The sequence below is a fragment of the Microcaecilia unicolor genome, chromosome 1 (genome assembly GCF_901765095.1).
Source record: "Microcaecilia unicolor chromosome 1, aMicUni1.1, whole genome shotgun sequence".
Classification (NCBI taxonomy): Eukaryota; Metazoa; Chordata; class Amphibia; order Gymnophiona; family Siphonopidae; genus Microcaecilia; species Microcaecilia unicolor.
In genome coordinates, this window is record NC_044031.1 from 455,444,019 (window position 1) to 455,466,242 (window position 22,224).

The 22,224-nt window shown below is 45.5% G+C and overlaps 1 protein-coding gene across 2 annotated transcripts in view; it reads left to right on the forward strand.

Annotated features, from left to right (window-relative positions):
• Window positions 1-22,224, forward strand: part of SMCHD1 (structural maintenance of chromosomes flexible hinge domain containing 1) — a 735,404-nt gene that overhangs the window by 239,829 nt on the left and 473,351 nt on the right. For both annotated transcript variants that reach the window (XM_030213010.1, XM_030213015.1), the window contains exons 21-22: window positions 7,974-8,070; window positions 14,581-14,653. In XM_030213010.1, coding sequence (XP_030068870.1) covers window positions 7,974-8,070; window positions 14,581-14,653 — 170 coding nt within the window. The remainder of the gene's footprint in view (window positions 1-7,973; window positions 8,071-14,580; window positions 14,654-22,224) is intronic.

The following is a 22,224-nucleotide window of genomic DNA, read 5'->3' on the forward strand; positions in this document are numbered from 1 at the left end:
GAGATTTGCTGGCCATGGATGGGCAGAGGGGGGCATGGGAGAGAATTGCTGGGCATGGATGGGCAGAGGGAGGCAGGGGAGAAAACTGCTGGGCATGGATGGGCAGAGGGAGGCAGGGGAGAGAATTGCTGTTCACGGATGGGCAGGGGAGAGAATTGCTGGGCATGGATGGGCAGAGGGGGGCAGGGGAGAGAACTGCTGGGCATGGATGGGCAGAGGGAGGCAGGGGAGAGAATTGCTGGCCATGGATGGGCAGAGGGAGGCAGGGGAGAGATTTGCTGGCCATGGATGGGCAGAGGGAAGCAGGGGAGAGAATTGCTGGGCATGAATGGGCAGAGGAGAGAATTGCTGGGCAGAGGGGGCAGGGGAGAGAAGAGAATTGCTGGGTATGGATGGATAGAGAGGGGCAGGGGAGAGAGGAGAGTTTCAGGACATGGATGGCAGGAAGAGCAAGAGAAATTCTGGACATGGATGGAGGGGAGGGAAGGGAGAGAGAAGAAATGCTGGACATGGAGGGAAGATAGAGGAAGGAGATTAGATGAGGGAAAAGGAAGTGAGGAGAGAAACTGCACATGGATGGAGAAAATAGGCAGAAGCTGGATCCACTGTACAGTCAAGTATGCGGAGGACCAGAAATGAAGAAGAAAGGAGGAAAGAAAAGAAATAAATGGAAAGGAAGCCCTGGAAACGGAGTCAAGGGAACAGATAGAGAGCAGCAGAATCAGATACTGGACCAGCATGATCAGAGAAACAAAGTCACCAGACAACAAAGGTAGAAAAAAAATAATTTTATTTTCATTATAGTGTTTGGAATATGTCCACTTTGAGAATCAGGTGCTGAACGTTAAAAGTTTGTTTATTTACTTATTTATGGCATTTTATCCCATATTAAACATGAATTAGATTGGAACCTGGGATCATTTAATTTTTTTTCCTGGAGAGAGTAATGTGTTGGCCGCTGCCCCCCCCCCCCCCCCCCCGGGTATAGCCAGCTCTGCAATTGTTTTTTTGGGGGGGCGCAGAGGTGGATGGGGGGCGCAGGGGTGGACGGGGGGCGCAGGGGTGGACGGGGGGCGCAGAGGTGGATGGGGGGGGCGCCGAGGTGGACGGGGCGGGGGGGGGGCGCCGAGGTGGACCGGGGAGAGAGCCTGTTGTTAAAAATTTACCAGCACACCACTGTCTCCACCCCACCAAATTGTCCACCGGGAGCTCAATCCTTCAGCTCCCATCACAAGCAGGTACTTGCAGAGGAACTCTCCGCCCTTCTCAGCGCCACTGCGGTCGAGCCCATACCACCCGAGCAGGAAGGGCAGAGACTCTATTCCAGGTACTTCCTTGTGGAGAAGAAAACGGGGGATGCGCCCCATCCTAGACCTGAGAGGTCTGAACAAGTATCTGGTGCGGGAAAAGTTCAGGATGCTTTCCTTGGGCACCCTTCTACCCATGATTCAGAAAGACGATTGGCTATGTTCCCTGGATTTAAAGGACGCTTACACTCGCATCCCAATACTGCCAGCTCACAGACAGTATCTCCGATTCCGTCTGGGGACACATCACTTTCAGTATTGTGTGCTGCCCTTTGGGCTCGCCTCTGCACCACGGGTGTGCACAAAGTGTCTCGTGGTGGTTGCGGCATATCTACGCAAGCTGGGGATGCACGTGTTCCCGTATCTCGCCAATTGGCTGCTGAAGAGCACCTCAGAGGCAGGAGCTCTTCGGTCCATGCAGTGCACTATTCAACTTCTGGAGCTGCTGGGGTTTGTGATAAATTACCCGAAGTCCCATCTCCAGCCAGTCCAATTTCTGGAATTCATAGGAGCTCTGCTGAATTCACAGACGACTCAGGCCTATCTTCCCGAGGCGAGAGCCCAGAATCTCCTGTCCCTCTCTTCCCAGACCAGAGCGTCTCAGCAGATCACAGCTCGGCAGATGTTGAGACTCCTGGGCCATATGGCCTCTACAGTCCATGTGACTCCCATGGCTCGTCTTCATATGAGATCTGCTCAGTGGACCCTAGCTTCCCAGTGGTGCCAAGCCACCGGGAATCTAGAAGATGTCATCCGCCTGTCCATCAGTTGCCGCAATTCGCTGCGCTGGTGGACATTTCGGACTAATTTGAACCCTGGGACGCCCATTCCAAATTCCGCAGCCCACACAAATGCTGACGATGGATGCATCTCGCCTGGGGTGGGGAGCTCATGTCGATGGGCTCCACACCCAGGGGGTGTGGTCCCCCCCAGGAACAAGATCTTCAGATCAACCTCCTGGAGCTCCGAGCCGATCGGCTTCAGGGATCGGCTGTCCTACCAAATTATCCAAATTCGGACAGACAATCAGATTGCAATGTATTACATCAACAAGCAGGGGGGCACCGGATCTCGCCCTCTGTATCAGGAAGCTGTCAGGATGTGGCGTTGGGCATGCCAGTTTGGCATGCTTCTCCAAGCCATATACCTGGCAGGCGTAAACAGTCTAGCCGACAGGCTGAGCAGATGCATGCAACCGCACGAGTGGTCGCTCCATTCCACAGTGGTACGCAACATCTTCCGAGAGTGGGGCAATCCCTCGGTGGACCTTTTCGCCTCCCACACCAATTACAAGCTGCCTCAGTTCTGTTCCAGACTTCAGGCACAAGGCAGACTGGCGTCGGATGCCTTTCTCCTCCATTGGGTGAACGGCCTCCTGTATGCATATCCTCCCATACCTTTGGTGGGGAAGACCTTACTGAAGCTCAAGCAAGACCGCGGCACCATGATTCTGATCGCGCCCTTTTGGCCCCATCAGATCTGGTTTCCTCTTCTTCTGGAGTTGTCCTCCGAAGAACCGTGGAGATTGGAATGTTTTCCAACTCTCATTTCGCAGAACGACGGAGCGCTTCTGCACCCCAACCTTCAGTCTCTGGCTCTCACGGCCTGGATGTTGAGGGCATAGATTTTGCTTCATGAGGGAGTCTCCCGTGTCTTGCTTGCCTCTAGAAAGGATTCCACTAAAAAGAGTTACTTTTTCAAGTGGAGGAGGTTTGTCGTTTGGTGTGAGAGCAAAGCCCTAGAACCTCGTTCTTGTCCTGCACAGAACCTGCTTGAATACCTTCTACACTTATCAGAGTCTGGTCTCAAGACCAACTCAGTAAGGAATCACCTTAGTGCAATTAGTGCTTACCATTATCGTGTAGAGGGTAAAGCCATCTCTGGAGAGCCTTTAGTCGTTCGATTCATGAGAGACGTGCTTTTGTCAAAGCCCCCTGTCAAGCCTCCTGCAGTGTCATGGGATCTCAACGTCGTCCTCACCCAGCTGATGAAACCTCCTTTTGAGCCACTGAGTTCATGCCATCTGAAGTACTTGACCTGGAAGATCATTTTCTTGGTGGCAGTTACTTCAGCTCGTAGAGTCAGTGAGCTTCAAGCCCTGGTAGCCCATGCTCCGTATACTAAATTTCATCATAACAGAGTAGTCCTCCGCACTCACCCTAAGTTCCTGCCAAAGGTGGTGTCGGATTTCTATCTTAACTAGTCAATCGTCTTGCCAACATTCTTTCCCAGACCGCATACCCGCCCTGCTGAACGTCAGTTGCACACATTGGACTGCAAGCGAGCGTTGGCCTTCTATCTGGAGCGGACACAGCCCCACAGACAGTCCGCCCAATTGTTTGTTTCTTTCGACCCCAATAGGAAGGGGGTCGCTGTCGGGAAACGGACCATCGCTAATTGGCTAGCAAAATGCATTTCCTTTACTTACGCCCAGGCTGGGCTGGCTCTTGAGGGTCATGTCACGGCTCATAGTGTTAGAGCCATGGCAGCGTCGGTGGCCCACTTGAAGTCAGCCACTATTGAAGAGATTTACAGGGCTGTGACGTGGTCATCGGTCCACACATTCACATCACATTACTGCCTCCAGCAGGATACCCAACGCAACAGTCGGTTCGGGCAGTCGGTGCTGCAGAATCTGTTTGGGGTTTGAATCCAACTCCACCCTCCAGGACCCGATTTTATTCTGTTCAGGCTGCACTCTCAGTTAGTTGTTCTTCGTAGGTCAATTTCTGTTATGCCCTCGCCGTTGCGAGGTCTAATTGACCTGGGTTCTTGTTTTGAGTGAGCCTGAGAGCTAGGGATACCCCAGTCGTGAAAACAAGCAGCCTGCTTGTCCTCTGAGAAAGCGAATGATACATACCTGTAGCAGATGTTCTCCGTGGACAGCAGGCTGATTGTTCTCACCTACCCTCCCTCCTCCCCTTTGGAGTTGCGTTTTTTTCCTCATTCCTTTGCTTGTCATTCAACTGGTCGGGAGCGGTCGCGCATGGGCGGGAAGACGGCCGCGCATGTGCGGTGGGCGTGCCCTGCGTGCGGGACCTCCCGCGAGATTTTTACTCCGGTTGGCGGGGCTGCCGTGGACGTCAACCCAGTCGTGAGAACAATCAGCCTGCTGGCCTCGGAGAACACCTGCTATAGGTATGTATCATTCGCTCTCTCAGCTTGGCTGGCTGACTGTATCTCCTACAGGTATACTCATGCTGGGCATGGCCCTTCCTGGATGGATCACTGATCACAGTGTAAGAGCTATGGTGGCTTCAGTAGCTCATTTTCGCTCTGCCTCCATTGAAGACATTTGGAAGGTGGCTAAGTGGTGGTCTATCTACATCTTCACTGCTCTCTACCGTCTAGGTGGGATAGCAGATTTGGACAAGCAGTCCTGGAGAACCTTCCGGCCCCTATTTTCCACAAGGCTTACTTGAGTATGCTTACTTACAAATTTTATTTATATTTGAGCCTGTTAGCTAGTGAGTCCTACAAGTGAGAATATTATGCCTGCTTGTCCTCGGGGAAAGCTAGGTTACTTATCTGTAGCAGATGAGCTCCGAGGACAGCATGCATATATTCTCACATCGTTCCTACCGCCCCTTGGAGTCTTCTCTGCTTTAGTACTATACTGCTGGTGCTACACTCGATCAATCGTTGGGTGGTAAGGCATCTGTGCATGTGCAGTGGGGACACTACTTCAAAGATTTAAAGTGATAATGCTCTTGACATTGTCTGTACTGGGTTCTGTGGATGATGTCACCCACATACGAGAAAATATGCCTTATGACCTCTGAGAACACGTTACAGATAAGTAGCCTAGCTTTTTCCCTTATACTGGGTAAATTTACAAACACAGCAGATCTTAGGGTGAAACCAGGGCAATTGCTCTGGGGCTCCTGGCCAGAGAGGACTAAAGCCTGCTTATAGCTAGTGGGCTTTGGGGTCCCTTCTCAAGTTTTTCCCTGGGCCATAACCATGTTAACACCAGCCCTGGCAAATATACATTCTAAAAAACTGATGCATTCAGTCTCTAAACAGAAAATGATTTTTAAACTATTGTGTTGAGGTTATAAGACATTTAGAGGTAGGTGCCCAGAATACTTAATTTCTTTATTTTCTGCCACAGCTTAAAGATTAGGGTCTAAAAGAGGAATTGTAGGATATTGATAAACACAGTTAGAATTTTAAAATAAAAAAGTCAAGCAAACTTTATTAGCTAGTCTCCATATCTTTTTCCCTATAGTTTTAAAACTTGAAGTTTCTGCCACAGCATTAATAGAAGGCACAGAAGGGCCCAGTTCAGTCCTCATTCCCACCCACCCTCCCCAACTCCCTTCCACCCCAAGCTCAACTCTTCATTTATAGTCAATTATTCTAATTAAGACCACAAGAGGGAAATTTTCAATTTTCATTAGTTTTAATTACATTTAATTAGTTTCTAAGAAGCAAACCTAAATAAATTACAAATTACACCAGTCATAAGTATTATATTCATCTGATATCCCTAGTACCTTAATTAAAGAACTCTATAATACTAAGATGCAGACAGTAGTCCAGCAGCGAGAGGGGTGCTTTCTAGTCTTTTGCATTGTCACATGTATGATTATCTCCCAGTTGGTGAGATGACATATGTGTGTACTTCATGCAAAGAGTTCCTACCTCTCAGAGAACAAGTCCATTCTCTCGAGGCTAGAGTAGCAGACTTGAAGGAGCTGAGGGAGACGGGAGGCACATAGAGGAGGCCTACAGGGATGTTGAGAAGTCCCTACTCCAGTCTGGCAGCCCCTGTTCTGCCTTGGAGGAGGGAGGCCTTCTAAAAAGAGAGCATCACCCTGGTGCAGCTGGAAGTAATCCTGTAGATAGGACCAGAACACCAGGGAATATAATATCCTGCACCAAGGATGTGTCTCCAGGAGCTACTGCCCAGGTGGGAAGGGATAGGACGTCTGTTGTAGTTGGTGATTCGATTATTAGGCATGTAGATAGCTGGGTGGCTGGTGGATGTGAGGATCGCCTGGTCACTTGTCTGCCTGGTGCGAAGGTGACGGACCTCACGCGTCACCTAGATAGGATTTTAGATAGTGCTGGGGAGGAGTCGGTTGTCTTGGTACATGTGGGTACCAATGACATAGGGAAATGTGGTTGAGAGATTCTGGAAGCCAAATTTAGGCTCTTAGTAGAAAGTTCAAATCCAGAACCTCTAGGGTTGCATTTTCTGAAGTTCTTCCACCACCCTATCATGTCCAGCATGTCCCCAATATCTTCTCAACTCCTCTCTGCTCCCTTGTCCACCGTCTCCCTTTTCTACTCAGTGCAGCACTCTTGAGTCCAGTCCTTTAACTACAAGAGCTGCAACAGAAATAATAGATACATGGGACCTGTGTTATACACAGGCATGCTGACACAATGCCAGTCCACCCCCACAGGTACAGGAAGCCTGCATTGCTTCAGAGATCATGTGTGGAATGCAGGTCCCACATGTCTTTTACTTGTATCATGGCTCTCTAATATACAGTAAAGGGAGGTTGGGAGGCCAGCTACATCAGGGAGCTGACCCTGAGTTTGGCTGTGGGTCAGCAGAAAATTGGTACTTATGTTATCCAGTTGTCTATCTTGTCACTCACCAGCTTCTCATTTAAAAGAACAGCCAGGTCAGCCAAATACTGGCCATTTGACAGCCTGGGTTGGTAGAGAGTCAAAATAGGAGACTGGTTCATCTGTAGGATTACCAGATAACTCCTGGTGATCGGGGACAGGATAAGCCAGCCAGCTTTTACTTCCATTGCATTAAAATGAGGTAAAATGACAGCTGGCTGAATCTGTCCTTGCTGTCTCAATCTATCCTTGATGGCCTTAGAACTATCTGGTTTAGCTGTTTTGGCTCCTATTTCAGTCCCCATGCACTGAATCAGACCCTCCTACCTCTAGTCCCAGCATCTGTCCAGCATTTCACTGTGGCCCTCTCTCTTTGAGTCTAGCATCTTGCTAAGTCTCATATTTCTCCTTCTTTTCTCTCCCTTATTTTTGGGTACAACATTTCTCCCTTCAATACCTCCATTCCACCCACCTTGACAATCTTACAAACTTTTCCTGGCAGCAATTTAGGCAGGCTACCTCTGCCTGTCTTTCTCACATGGCAATAGGAAGTTGCAGAGGAGGGAAGGCCCCCCAGGGCTAGCCAGAGTTAGCCTGCCTGAATCACTGCTAGGAAGACAAGCAAGTTTAAGACTATCTGGTGAGTGAGAAGGAGGGTAGGCAAGGAGAAATGTCGGACCCATGTAGGACAGGGAAAAAGAGAGACCACATCAGGCAGAAGAGAGTAGGAGAGAGCCTGGACTCAGAGAGACTGTGAGATGCTGGACTCACAGGGGTGGGAGACAGAGGCCCGACATTAGGAGCAAGCATTTATGGTAGTATTCTTTAATGCAAAGCCTCAAAAAAAATAAAATAGAACAATGATGAGGGCTGCTGTTGTCCCACGGACCTTTCTTTGAAGAACACTGCCCTAGCTAGTTAAATTTGTTACATTAAAAAAAAACCATTTTTTTGCATTAACTTATGTAGCATTGTTCATAGCTGATGTCTCTTTCTCTAATATGAGATTAGTGCAGTATTATGCTTTTTAGTTATGTTTTCAATATATATTTTATTAACCTGTTTATATGCTTTTGTTTTCAGTGGTCTGTCACTTCGTTATGAAGGCATAAGTAAAGGAACAAATTATGTCATTAAAGGTGTGACTGCTAAAGGCCTTGTAAACAGTTGCCTGGGCAAGGTAGGTTCATGCCTGAAGGATGAAGACTGCAGGGAAACCATTTGGTTTTTATTTGTTCTATATGTAAAAAGGATGTGCACTTAGTATGTGTTTCGTTCATTAGCATTCCTTAGTGTATGCAAAATGAAATTAATGCGCATAGAATTGATTTGCAAGTGTTAAATTCTAATGGGTCTAGATTTTATTTTATTCAAGTAAATATCTGGTGGAAAAGAAGTTAGAAAAATCTGAAAACAGACCAAAAATCTTTTGCTGGTGCACTTTCATAGTAAATGTGTACTTTTGGAATTCTTGTTGGCTTTCTGAGAGGAAACATCCTGGTCATTTCTGTATTATGCTTGCTTTCTTTTTATGTTCAGGTGTGACATTATATTCCTAATCAGAATACAATTAGGAAGCAATTTCTAAAGCTTTTTTTTTTGTATGTAAAGCCTGAAATCTCTGTCCCTTCTGATTTTATTACCCTTTCTCTGAGGTTTGAATTTACATGGGGGCTCATTTTCAAAGCACTTAGACTTACAAAGTTACATTGAGGCATATTTTCAAAGCACTTTGGGAGGCTAAGTTCCATAGGTTTCTATGGAACTTTGGGAGGCTAAGTGCTTTGAAAATGAGCTTGTTAGTAACCTATGGAACTTTGTAAGTCTAAGTGCTTTGAAAATACGCCTCTATAGGGTTCTATGTGCTAAGCATTTTTCCCATAGACACAAAGTGGGAGAAACCATTTAGTACTGTGTTAGTGAGCTTTCTAAATGCATCCTGCAGGCCCTTCAAACAGAGTTTTCACAGGGTAAGGGGAAAAAGTTCAGGGAGGAGGCGAGAAACAGAAAAACACTATATAAAAAATTAAAGCAAAACATAAATGACCTCATAACTGTAGTGTGCTTTGATGGCAGCTTCAGAAATTGGGAAGTAAGACCAATGTGGGCAGACTTCTATGTTCTGGGTCCCATAAATGGCAAAAATAGATCAGGATTGAGGCTGGAGTGAGCTTTGATGTCAACGCCAGTAGTTGGGAAGTAGGGCCAGTGCTGGGCAGACTTCTTCATGGCAGGGGGAGAGAGAGATAAAGTATACTATTATTTACTGATGAAGAAGTGGAACCTGTGCAGTGTGCCAGATTTAACAGACTGGATGGACCACTACTACTACTTAACATTTCTAAAGCGCTACTAGGGTTACGCAGCGCTGTACAATTTAACATAAAAGGACAGGCCCTGCTCAAAGAGCTTACAATCTAAAGGACAAGTGAGTAGTCAGTTCGATAGGGGCAGTCAAATTGGGGCAGTCTGGATATCCTGAAGGTAAGAGTTAGGTGCCGAAGGCAGCATTGAAGAGGTGGGCTTTAAGCAGAGACTTGAAGATGGGCAGGGAGGGGGCTTGACGTAAGGGCTCAGGAAGGTTGTTCCAGGCATAGGGTGAGGCGAGGCAGAATGGGCGGAGTCTGGAGTTGGCAGTGGTGGAGAAGGGTACTGAGAGGAGGGATTTGTCCTGTGAACGGAGGTTTCGGGTGGGAACATAAGGGGAGATGAGGGTAGAGATGTAGTGAGGGGCAGCAGATGAGTACATTTGTAGGTAAGAAGGAGAAGCTTGAACTGAATGTGGTATCGGATTGGAAGCCAGTGAAGTGACCTGAGAAGAGGGGTGATATGAGTATATCAGTTCTGGCGGAATATAAGACGTGCAGCAGAGTTCTGAACAGATTGAAGGGGGGATAGATGGCTAAGTGGGAGTCCGGTGAGGAGTAAGTTGCAGTAGTCAAGGCGAGAGGTAATGAGAGCGTGGACGAGAGTTCGGGTGGTGTGTTCAGAGAGGAAATGGCGAATTTTGCTGATGTTGAAGAGGAAGAAGTGACAGGTCTTGGCTATCTGCTGGATGTATGCCGAGAAGGAGAGGGAGGAGTCGAAGATGACTCTGAGGTTGCGGCAGATGAGACGGGAAGGATGAGGGTGTTATCAACTGAGATAGAAAGTGGAGGAAGAGGAGAAGTGGGTTTTGGTGGAAAGACGATGAGCTCAGTCTTGGACATGTTCAGTTTCAGGTGGCGGTTGGACATCCATGTAGCAATGTCAGTTAAGCAGGCCGATACCTTTGCCTGGGTCTCCGCGGTGATATCTGGTGTGGAGAGATACAGCTGGGTGTCGTCCGCATAGAGATGATACTGGAAGCCATGAGATGAGGGAGCCCAGGGAAGAGGTATAGATTGAGAAGAGAAGGGGTCCAAGGACAGATCCCTGTGGAACACCAACAGATAGCGGGATGGGGGTGGAGGAAGATCCATGAGAGTGAACTCTGAAGGTGCGGTGGGAGAGATAGGAGGAGAACCAGGAGAGGACAGAGCCCTGGAACCCGAATGAGGACAGTGTGGCAAGGAGTAGATCATGATAGAGTCAAAAGCGGCGGATAGATCGAGGAGGATGAGGATGGAGTAGTGGCCTCTGGATTTGGCAAGGAACAGGTCATTACAGACTTTTGAGAGTGCTGTTTCTGTCGAGTGTAGAGGGCGAAAACCGGATTGAAGTGGATCGAGGATGGCATGAGAGGAGAGAAAATCAAGGTAGCGGCTGTGAACGGCACGCTCAAGTATTTTGGAGAGGAAGGGTAGGAGGGAGATGGGGCGGTAGTTGGAGGGACACACGGGTCTTTATCTGCTGACACTTACTATGTTACTATGAGAACGGAAAAGTGTTTCTAGAGGGAGGGATCAATAAGTGGGGTATAGTGTGTGAAAAGGAAAAAGCCTTTAGAGGTGGAGAGGGAAGGGATGAGAAGAAGGGTTAGACACTTGGAATGAAGGATCTGGAGGAGGCTAGTAAGAGATTGAGAGAGAGAGCATTAAAGGGACAGAGAACTGTGGAAGCTAGAGTTAGAGACCAAAAAAATGCAACTGGAGAAGAAATTAAGGTAACGGGAAGCTGAGTAGATGTAAGAGAAGAAAATGATTGACTGAAAGGGAAAAGGTTGGACTGATGGTAAGAGGGGTTGAATGACGAGGGAAGGGAGCTGAGGCTGGTGAGGGGGATGAGTGCAGAAGATGGTGATGAGGAATGGGAAATTGAGAAAGGAGGGAGGAGATGGGGGTCAGTGAGAAACTGAGGATTGGAGAGGAGAATAAAGGTCTTTGTATTCAATAGTAGTCCTGTTTGTTTTTTCCCATTAGTAGATTTACTGGTTCTCTGGGCCTAGTATAATATTTATAATGCTGCCTCTTAGTAGGTAGGGTTATTGCTATTTTAGTCCAGGGAGTTAGTATTGTTATGGTAAGTTTGCTGTGTAGGTTCTGCATGTCTTTATTTATTTGTTGCATTTGTATCCCACATTTTCCCACCTCTTTGCAGGTTCAATGTGGCTTACATTATGCCGTAGTGGCGATCGCCATTACTGGAATAAGAAATAGAGTGGTATTGCATTAAAGTTCATAAGTGACAAGAGTATTTTAAGCAGTCAGGTATAGAGTTCATTTCCGGAATAAGAAATAAAGTGTATTGAATTAAAAGGTCATTAGTGACAGAGTAAATAAAGCAATCAAGTATAGAGGGTTCGGTTTTGTCCAGTTCTGGTATAAGTTTCGTTGTCTGGTATTTAGGATGGATCATTGTGGTATGCCTTTTTGAACAGGTTGGTTTTTAGTGATTTTTGGAAGTTTGTTAGGTCGTGCATTGTTTCTCCGATGACAAGCAGGCTGCTTGTTCTCACTGATGGGGTGACGTCCACGGCAACCCCTCCAATCGGAAACTTTACTAGCAAAGGCCTTTGCTAGTCCTCGCTCGCCCATGCGCATGCGCGGCCGTCTTCTCGCCCGAACCAGCTCGTGTTCGTCAGTCTTCTTTTGTCCGCGCTCGGTACGGTCGTGTTTGCGCCCCTTAAGTTGACCCTCGCTCGTCTTTTGACTTTTTCGCTCTAAAAAAAAAAAAAAAAAAGGGATTTCGGAGAAGGGCCTTTCGGTCTTTTCCCTTCCTGGTATTTCAAGTTTTTGGCCCCGATAAGTTTTCTTTCGTTTTCGGGATAGGCCCCTTTGAGGCCTCGGGTCGAGTTTTTTCTCCCTCTCTTTTTGGTGCCTTACCGCAATTACGAGTTTTGATTTCGCCGGCGTGATTTTTCCGCCCATGTCATCGAAGTCTCCCAACGGCTTCAAGAAGTGCACCCAGTGCGCCCGGGTAATCTCGCTCACTGATAGGCACGCGTCGTGTCTTCAGTGTCTGGGGGCTGGGCACCGCCCGCAGGCCTGTAGTTTTTGCACCCTTTTACAGAAAAGGACTCAGGTAGCGAGATTGGCCCAGTGGAACGTTTTGTTCTCGGGCTCTTCATCGGCACCGGGAGTATCGAGTGCGTCAACGTCGACAGCGTCAAGACCTCCGCCCTCGGCCGCGACTGTATCCATTGCATCAAGGCATCGACCCTCTGCATCGTCAGGGCCGAGACATCGGAAGGCTGCGTCGGTGGTACCGGGACCTCCACTAGTGCTGATGTCATCGGACGGTGGTGCTTCGTCTGGAGTGCAGGTGAGGGCTGTCCATTCCCCTGCTGGTGGCGGTGAGCCTTCGGGTGGGTCTCCCTCTACCCTGAGGGCTCCTGCGGTACAGCCCCCCCGAGACCGACCTTCTTCGGCCTCGGCCCCGAGGAAGCGACGGCTGGATTCTACGTCCTCCTCGTCGGTACCGGGAAGCTCCGGTTGCATGCTTCGTTTGAAAAAGTCAAAGAAGCATCGACACCGGTCTCCTTCCCGCGTCGGTACCGAGAGCTCTGGGTCGCCGAGGGAGTCGGCACCCAGCAGGCATCGGCACCGGGAGGACCGCTCACCCTCTGTTCAGGAGGTGTCGATGCGCTCCACCTTGGACAACCCGGAACAGCCTCCACGCCCGGAACAGACTCTGACTTCGACTCCTGCATCGGCTTCCATGTCTTTTTCCACAGCCGCCCTGCACGAGAGTCTCCGGGCCGTTCTCCCAGAGATCCTGGGAGAGCTGTTGCGCCCTTCCCCTCCGGTACCGGGGGTGCTTGCGCCTCCGGTACCGTCGAGTGAGGTGCCGGCTGGCCCCTTGCCCGGGGTGAGGTCTCCGACATCGGTGCCGCTTGCGGTATCGACTGCAGTCGCCTCCCAGGAAGGCTCCCCAACGACGTCGGCGGAGGGAGCTTTGCCGGTGCGGGCGAGGGAGTCTACCTCTCGACGCTCCCACCGTGGCCGTGGTTCCACGGAGTCGAACCGGGCACGGCTTCAGACACAGGTTCTTGAACTTGTCTGATACCGATGGTGAGGCCTCGTGGGAGGAGGAGGAGGAGGACATCAGATATTTCTCTGACGAGGAGTCTGATGGCCTTCCTTCTGATCCCACTCCCTCCCCTGAAATGCAGCTTTCTCCTCCCGAGAGTCTGTCTTTTGCGGCCTTTGTCCGGGAGATGTCTACGGCCATCCCCTTCCCGGTGGTTGTGGAGGACGAGCCCAGGGCTGAAATGTTACAGATAAGCAACTTAAACTTATTCACTTAATGGAGCTTAAAAAGGTATTTTTGATCATAGAGGACAGTGCATGGAAAGAGAGAACTAGTTTGTTGGGGGGTTTTTTTGTAGTACCTTTTTCTTCCATTTGGGATAACTTGGTATATGAAATAAAAATGTGTGGGTTAGTATTCAGACTTGGAAATTAGCATATTTGTTTCAAACATCAGCTGCTGTGACTGAAACAAAATTCTGAATATTCAGTGCTGGTACCGGATAGTGGCTGGTGCTGAACTTCCAGATAAGGAGGTCAGTGCTAGTTCTATCCATGTAACGGTAATATTCAATCTTCTATCTCAGGGGTTCTTTTACTAAGCTACGGGGAAAAAAGGCTCTGTGGTAGCGTCAGGGGCCATTTTTCCCACGTGCCAGGGCCCTTTCTACTGCAGCCGGTAAAATGCCCCCCCCCCCCCCACACACACACACACAAAAAAAATAATAATGGGCACACGGTAAGATAACTCTTAACAGCACAGCCATGTGGCAGGGAGCACTTACTGCTATCCATTGAGGTGGTGCAACCGGGCAGCACGCAATGATGCCCAATTAATGCTGGGTTAGCGCCACGCTAGGGAAAAAAAGTTTCCAAGAGTGCCGGAAATGGCGCATGCTCCAGCCGGAACTACCACTGGCGATTGCATTGGGCTGGCGGTAATTCCGTTTTAGCCTGCGGTAAGCCCTGGTTGGGCTTACCACTGCTTTGTAAAAGACCTCCTAATAAAGTAAGGAGGATGCTAACACAGTCTGTAAGGATATTCAGATAGTGCCACTGAATGTCTTGGTCATGACACTTTTCTGAGTAGCATGTCCTATCTGGATAAGTGCCTTTGAATATTGAGCCGATGGTTTTCACTGCTGCAATTAATTTCTCAATGTCTATTCTATTATATGTATTCTCAAAAAATTTCAGTATGTACGTTACTGAGATTCTGATTGGCTTTTTTTTTTATATCTCAAAAATGTACTTTGTTTGGTGCTTCATGATGTTTGATGACATATTGGTCTGTTCCACAGAATTTCAATCTAAGGGTGATTTTACCTGGCTTGAAAGAGGACAACCAGATTTTAAGAATAAGATTGCTACCTGGTGAGTATTTGTCTTGATTACTACTAGTACATCTTTAATGGTTCTTTAACACTTTTAGGTATACGTAATACTGTAAAAGATTTGATATACTACCTTTCAATGGTACAATTAAAGTGGTTTGCATATTATATCCAGATAATATTTTGGTCCCTAGTTTGCTCACAATCTAAGTGTATGCGTGTGTGTGTTTAAAAAAAAAAATTTCTGGGCAATGGAGGATTAAGTGATGTGCCTATGGTCACAAGGAGCTGCAGAGGGGAGTGAAACCAGTTCCCCTAGTTCTCAGGCCACTGCGCTAACCATTAGGCTACTCCACCATTCCAGTGTATCCATACCAGTCTATCAACAGTTTACAAAGTAATATATACATGAACATACATATTAAATAATTGTGACTTTTTTTATAACATAGTAGGCAAATCAAAACATAAAACATTAAAATACCATAAGTCATACATCAATCATTCAAACACCTTCATAAGTTAACAACATTTCAATTTCTTCCTAAAAATATTAAAATTCAGCTCCAATCGCAAATCTAAAGGCAACTCATTCTACAATTGGGGACATGTACAGAATTGAATTATACACTGCTTGGACAGATTGTACTTGAGAGGTATATCAAATAAAATAAAACTTGAAAATCCTTAATCTTGTACAAACTTTTCAACCTATGTGAATACTGAGAACAGTGAGCAAGCATGTACTATAATTTTTCACAAATTGGAATGGGATCTTTGTGAGCATAGAGTGTTATTGAAGATGGGGAGTATAATTAGCATCACAGCAAACAGCCATCACCTCCATCTTTTTTCATGTTAATAGACAATTTTTTCTCCATGATATTTTATTGTTTTTAATATATTGTAAATAGTACATAACAATAACAGAATAGTAAAATATGTTAATACATATTAAAGGAAGTGTGCCAGAGAATTACATAATTAGAAGTGTGATTTCGAGATGGGTAATCATTATCTTCTATGTAGTCTCAACAGCATAGGAAGCCAGATAGGAAGCCAATTGGAGACCATAAAATATTTGTTTTGATTATTGATCCAGTAAGGCTAGCTGAGGCCAAGTCAAGTTTGATACATTAAAACAGATTGCCACCAAAAGTGTTCATTAAGTAATGAAGAGGTTTTCCAATTGGCAAGAATCATACGCTGTGCTATTGTAATTAAAATATCAAATAGCCTATAATTATGGGGATAGAAGATGAAATCTGGAGAGCAGGATTTTAATATTATTAATGAAGAAGTTAAAGGAATGTTAGATTCAAATATTTTACATATGGGACTCCATATTGCTTTCCAAAATATCTGTATGTGAGGACATTCAAATAACATGTGCAATAATGGTCCAGATGATTCATTACAATGCCAGCAAATATTTGTGGGTATTAAATGTGCAGAGTGTAGCTTTCGTGGAGTCCATACAGATCTGTGATAAAGAAAGTACATTGATTGTATAAAGCTGGCAGATGGCAAGGGTTTAATGAGAGAAGACCATAGTTTATCTTTAGACTCTTCTGGAAGTGTAAAATGTAAATCATTTCCCCAAATTTGCATAAGAGTGTTTTGATTTTTATACATTGAAGACAAGAAAAATTTGTACAAAGCAGATGCAACATGCCCTGTAGTGAGCAAAGTTTCAGAAAATTGAAGAATAGTAGGATCAGAGCAAGAAAAAGGCTTCTTTTTTTAAGTAAATTTATACAGTGTGATAGTTGTAACCATCTATAGTGCTGAGAGGAAGGAATATGAAATTTAGATTGCAAATCTGTAAATGAGCAAATAGATTGCTCATTACTATTATATATGTCTTTGAGATGCCAAATATTGCAATCGGACCATACTTTTCAATAAAATGATTTATTATTTATAAGGATATCTGGATTATGCTATAATGAGGAATGTATGGACTTATTTAACGGATGTTCAAGAAGATTATCTAGAAACAAAAGACTTGTTTTAGTGTTAGTGATGACTGGATTTTCTGTTTGTGCTGAGCTTAATGTAGATGTGAGGAGAGAAGAAAATGGTTTAGCTACTAATTGGGTTTCTGCCAGGTACTTGTGACCTGGAATGGCCACTGTTGGAAACAGGATACTGGGCTAGATGGGCCATTGGTCTGACCCAGTGTGGCTTTTCTGATGTTTATGTTCTTAATGGGGCTCTTTTTACTAAGCTGCGTTAGTAGGAACCATGTGCTAAGATTAATGTTTGTACTTCCCCATGCACTGAGGCCACTTTTAGGTTGCTGTAAAACAGCCTCATTTCCATCTTTTTCTATTAATGGCCAGGCGCTAATTTCCCAATTAGCGCATGGTCATTATTGTGTGAGCCCTTAAACGACACCTGTTTAGTAGGTGGAAAGGGCTTGTGTGCTAACCATGCGCTAATCGATTGGTGTGCGGCAATGTAGCTGCACTGATATAAATGCTGGGCACACCTACTTTCCACCCCCAAACACCGGGAAAGTGTGCACAAATGCCTGAACTACCGCTGGGAACCTGAGCGTGCCCTGCGGTAGTGCATTTTTGCACATGGGAGGCACGCATTGGTACTTAAAAATGACACCAATATATTTATTAGAAAATACAATACAATTAATGTGCCATCCTAAAAAATGAAACATCTAGTTCATGTAAAAGCTGCTTCAAATAGCCAAGCTTTACATAATTTCCAAACTACAGCGGAGTCATCTAGCTTTTTCAGGTCATAAAGTAATAAATGCTGAAAGATTGGCAGCTTATAATAAAATGCACTTTGATTTATAAACAAGACTGAAATTTTCTTGTAGTCCGTTAACAGTAAAACATGTTTAGCATGAGAGGTTCAAGACCAGGAAGTTTCAGGAGATTTGTTTCTCCTTTCAAGATGGACACCATGAAATCAATTTCTCTTTTATTGAGTTTTCTGCCCTCCCTTCTGCTTTACATATAATATCTTGCTCTTAGCAAAATTGTTACTGTTACTACTGTTTCAGAAGTATTACTGTTTCTTGAACTGCTGCCTCTCAGAGAGTATAAGACCAAAGTTATAAATGGAAAGGGTTTAAAATCAGAGCATAAAATTAAAGGATTTCACATCTCCAGTATAGTTTTATTCTATGTTTTGATGGTTTTCTGTTGTATCATTGGAAATAAAGGGAATACTTTTATTAAACATTTTCTGAACGTGAAATGTGTTTTACATATGAAAGATATTGTAAAAATAGCATAGATGAATATGTGCATACCAGTACACATGATGGCAAGGATGTGTGTGTTTTTATGTGATATGCGTGAAAGTATTTGGGGGGAGGGGGGTAAAGACATAATTTGGGCAGATCTAGGATAGAGTTGTGAGGCATATATACTTCATAAAATATGCACATACATACATAAAGTATGGTGGTGGGAGGCAGGGCTGGTGGTTGGGAGGTGGGGATAGTGCTGGGCAAACTTATATGGTCTGTACCAGAGCTGGTGGTTGGGAGGCGGGGATAGTGCTGGGCAGACTTATACGGTCTATGCCAGAGCCGGTGGTGGGAGGCGGGGCGAGGATAGTGCTGGGCAGACTTATATGGTCTGTGCCCTGAAAAAGACAGGTACAAATCAAGGTAAGGTATACACAAAAAATGGCTGTGAGTTTATCTTGTTGGGCAGACTGGATGGACCGTGCAGGTCTTTTTCTGCCGTCATTTACTATGTTACTATGTAAGTACATACACTTATACTGCCTTGGAGCAGATGTAAGTTTTGTGGAAGAGCTTATATTATAAAGGCATTTAAGTCCCTATATTGTATTTATAAAATCGGCTTACATTAGGTGTGTTAGGAAATTTTTATAGGTTTTACCCTCAGAATTGAGTATCTTCCATGAAAAGGGGACAATACCAATATAATACTTATAAACCATTATAGCCCCAGTATGGGTTCAGTGCGATGTACAAAATTAATTTGCAATGTACAGTAACACAAAATTCAATATAAACTCACAATAATAGAATACAACAACCCAGATTACGGTCAATTAAAAAGAAAGGTCTTTTTCCTAAATTTCCAGTAACTCTGTTTGAATCTTAAAGAAATAGGAAAAGAGTTCCACAAAGAAACCCTCACAGGTACATAAGTATTGCCATACTGGGACAGACCAAAGGTCCATCGAGCTCAGCATCCTGTTTCCAAAACAGTTGCCAATACCTGGCAAGATCCCATAAAAGTACAAAACATTTTATACTGCTTATCCCAGAAATAGTGGATTTTCCCCATGTCCAATTTAATAATGGTCTATGGACTTTCCTTTAGGAAGCCGCCCAAACCTTTTTTGAACTCTGCTAAGCTAACCACCTTTACTACATTCTCTGGCAATGAATTCCAGAGTTTAATTACATGTTGAGTGAAGAAAAATTTTCTCCAATTTGTTTTAAATTTACTACTTTGTAGCTTTATCGCATGCCCCCTAGACCTAGTATTTTTGGAAAGCGTACACAGATGCTTCACGTCTAACCGTTCAACTCCACTCATTATTTTATAGACCTCTAACATATCTCCCCTCAGCCGCCTTTTCTCCAAGCTGAAGAGCCCTAGCCGCTTTAGCTTTTCCTCATAGAGAAGTTGTCCCATCCCCTTTATCATTTTTGTTGCCCTTCTCTGTACCTTTTCTAATTCCACTATATGTTTTTTGAGATGCAGCGACCAGATCTCAACACAATATTCGAGGTGCGGTCGTACCATGGAGCGTTACAAAGGCATTATAACATCCTCATTTTTGTTTTCCATTCCTTTCCTAATAATACCTAACATTCTATTTGCTTTCTTAGCCGCCACAGCACACTAAGCAGAAGGTTTCACCGTATTATCAACGAGGACACCTAGATCCCTTTCTTGGTCTGTGACTCCTAAAGTGGAACCTTGCATGATGTAGCTATAATTCATGTTCCTCTTTCCCACATGCATCACTTTGCACTTGCTCACAATCCTCCCATGATTGAACGACTTTGAATAACTTTGTGTCATCAGCAAATTTAATTACCTCACTAGTTACTCCCATCTCTTGGTCATTTATAAATATGTTAAGCAGTGGTCCCAGCACAGACCCCTGGGGAACCCCACTAACTACCCTTCTCCACTGAGAATACTGACCATTTAACCCTACTCTCTGTTTTCTATCTTTTAACCAGTTTTTAATCCACAATAGGACAGTACCTCTTATCCCATGACTCTCCAATTTCCTCTGGAGTCTTTCATGAGGTACTCTGTCAAACGCTTTCTGAAAATACAGATATACAATATCAACCGGCTCACCTTTATCCACATGTTTGTTCACCCATTCAGAGAAAAGTAATAGATTGGTGAGACAAGATTTCCCTTCACTAAATCCACGTTGGTTTTATTTTTTTATTTATGACCTTTATATCCCACAGTATTCCCGCCCATGGGCAGGCTCAATGTGACGTACAATACTTAATAAGCAAACAATAGTACAAAGTACAGTAGACAAGGTCACAAGTGGGAGAAAGAAATAACTGAGGAGGAAGAGAGGGGAGGTGATAAATTATCACAGAGTGAGCCGTGGGCTAAAAGGGGGTGGCACCTGTAGGGCTCGTGGCGTAGGCACTGCCAAAAAGGAAGGTCTTGAGTCGGTTCTTGATGGTCGGGTGATCTGAAGTGAATTTGACCTCTCGAGGCAGCCTGTTCCACAGTTGAGTGCTGAGATAAGGGAGAGAGGAACCATAGATGGTCTTATATTTGAGGCCACGGGAGCAGGGTAGTGGAGATTGAGGTACGAGCGGGCCGACCTTCGGGAGTTCCTGGGCGGCAGGTTTATGAGAGTGGCCATATAGGAAGGGGTATCTCCATAGATAATTTTGTGCACCAATGTGCAGGTCTTGAACACAATGCGGTCCTTTCCAGGAAGCCAGTGCAGCCGCTCACGTAACGGTCTAGAGCTTTCAAATCTAGATTTGCCAAAGATGAGTCGAGCTGCTGTATTCTGAGCTGTTTGCAATTTTTTTAGGAGCATACTTGTGCATCCCCCGTAAATACTATTGCAGTAGTCAAGACGGCTAATCACCAGGGACTGGACTAGATTGCGGAATACGTCTCGAGGAAAGTATGGCTTGATACGCTTAAGCCTCCAGAGAGAGTGGAACATTTGCTTGACTGTAGAGTTCACATGCTGCTCCAATGTCAAAGATCTGTCAACCAGGACTCCCAAGATTTTTAGGGATATCGAGATAGGCAGGACGAGCTCAGGAGTAATTAATGTAGGAGGCCAGAGTTTGTTGTAGGGAGAGGAGAGGATTAAACAGTGTGTTTTCTCGGCGTTGAGTTTGAATCGAAAAGAATTGGTCCAGTCAAGCATGGTGTTAAAGCCTTGACGAATCCGACAGGTAATTTCATTTAGGTCTTTCTCAAAAGGGATGAAGATAGTGATGTCATCTGCATAGATAAACGGGTTTAGCCCCAGTTTCGAGAGAGCCGTTGCCAGGGGGATCAACATCACATTGAAGAGGGTAGGTGATAGTGGGGAGCCCTCTGGCACTCCGCAGTCTGCTTTCCAGTGAGATGATAGTGTTGAGTTGGCTTATACTTGGTAGGATCTGGATGTAAGAAAACCTCTAAGCCAGGCTAGTACGTTCCCACTTGCACCAAAATAGTCAAGGAGCCACAAAAGTATACCTTGGTGCACCATATCAAAGGCACTGGACATGTCGAACTGCAAGAGTAAAATGCTCTTCCCTTCAACTATTTCCCTCTTGAAGTTAGATAGGAGAGTGACAAGTACGGTCTCGGTACTGTGGAGCGGCCGAAATCCCAGTTGCGAGGTATGCAGAACATTAAATTTGTTCAGGTGCTCACTGAGTTGTTTATTCACCAGGCTCTCCATAAGTTTTACAAAAAGGGGGATGGAGGCTATTGGCCGGTAGTTGGACAGATTACAACTTTTTTTCTTAGCGTCTTTAGGTACTGGGATTAGCAAGATGTTACCATGGCTTGTAGGGAACTTGCCTGTACCTAGCTTGTAGTTGAGGTGTAGCGTCAAGTCATCTAGGAAACAGGCAGGGGCACTTTGGAGCAAATAGTTGGGACAAACATCCAGCCTGCAGTACTTCCTGACAAATCTGCAGAGCTCCAACTTGACAGAATCAACAAAGAGAGTGGAAAAGCTTGAGAGTAAACGTTCTGCTGGTTGCTCGTCAGGCCCCGGGTCCAAACCATTAATAAAGTCACTAATGCTGGAATAGTTTTGCGGAAGGGTGCTCTGTAGTTTATTGAGTTTGTCTTGAAAGAATTTTGCTAAATCGGCAGCGGGTGGGGTGCATTCTCCCGTAGTGGTAAGTACTGTGGTATCCATTAGCTTGTTTACAAAGAAGAAGAGTTTCTTGGCATCGTTGTAGTCTGGGCCAATTTTTTTCTTGAAGTAATGTTTTTTGCCTGTCTGATTGCATAGTTGTACTTTCTGTGAGACTGCTTCCACACAATTAGATGCTGAATGTCCTAGTGCTTTCGCCAGGCCCTTTCAAACCTTCTGGTATTTGCCTTGAGCGTTCTTAGGTGATCATTGAACCCCACGGGGCGG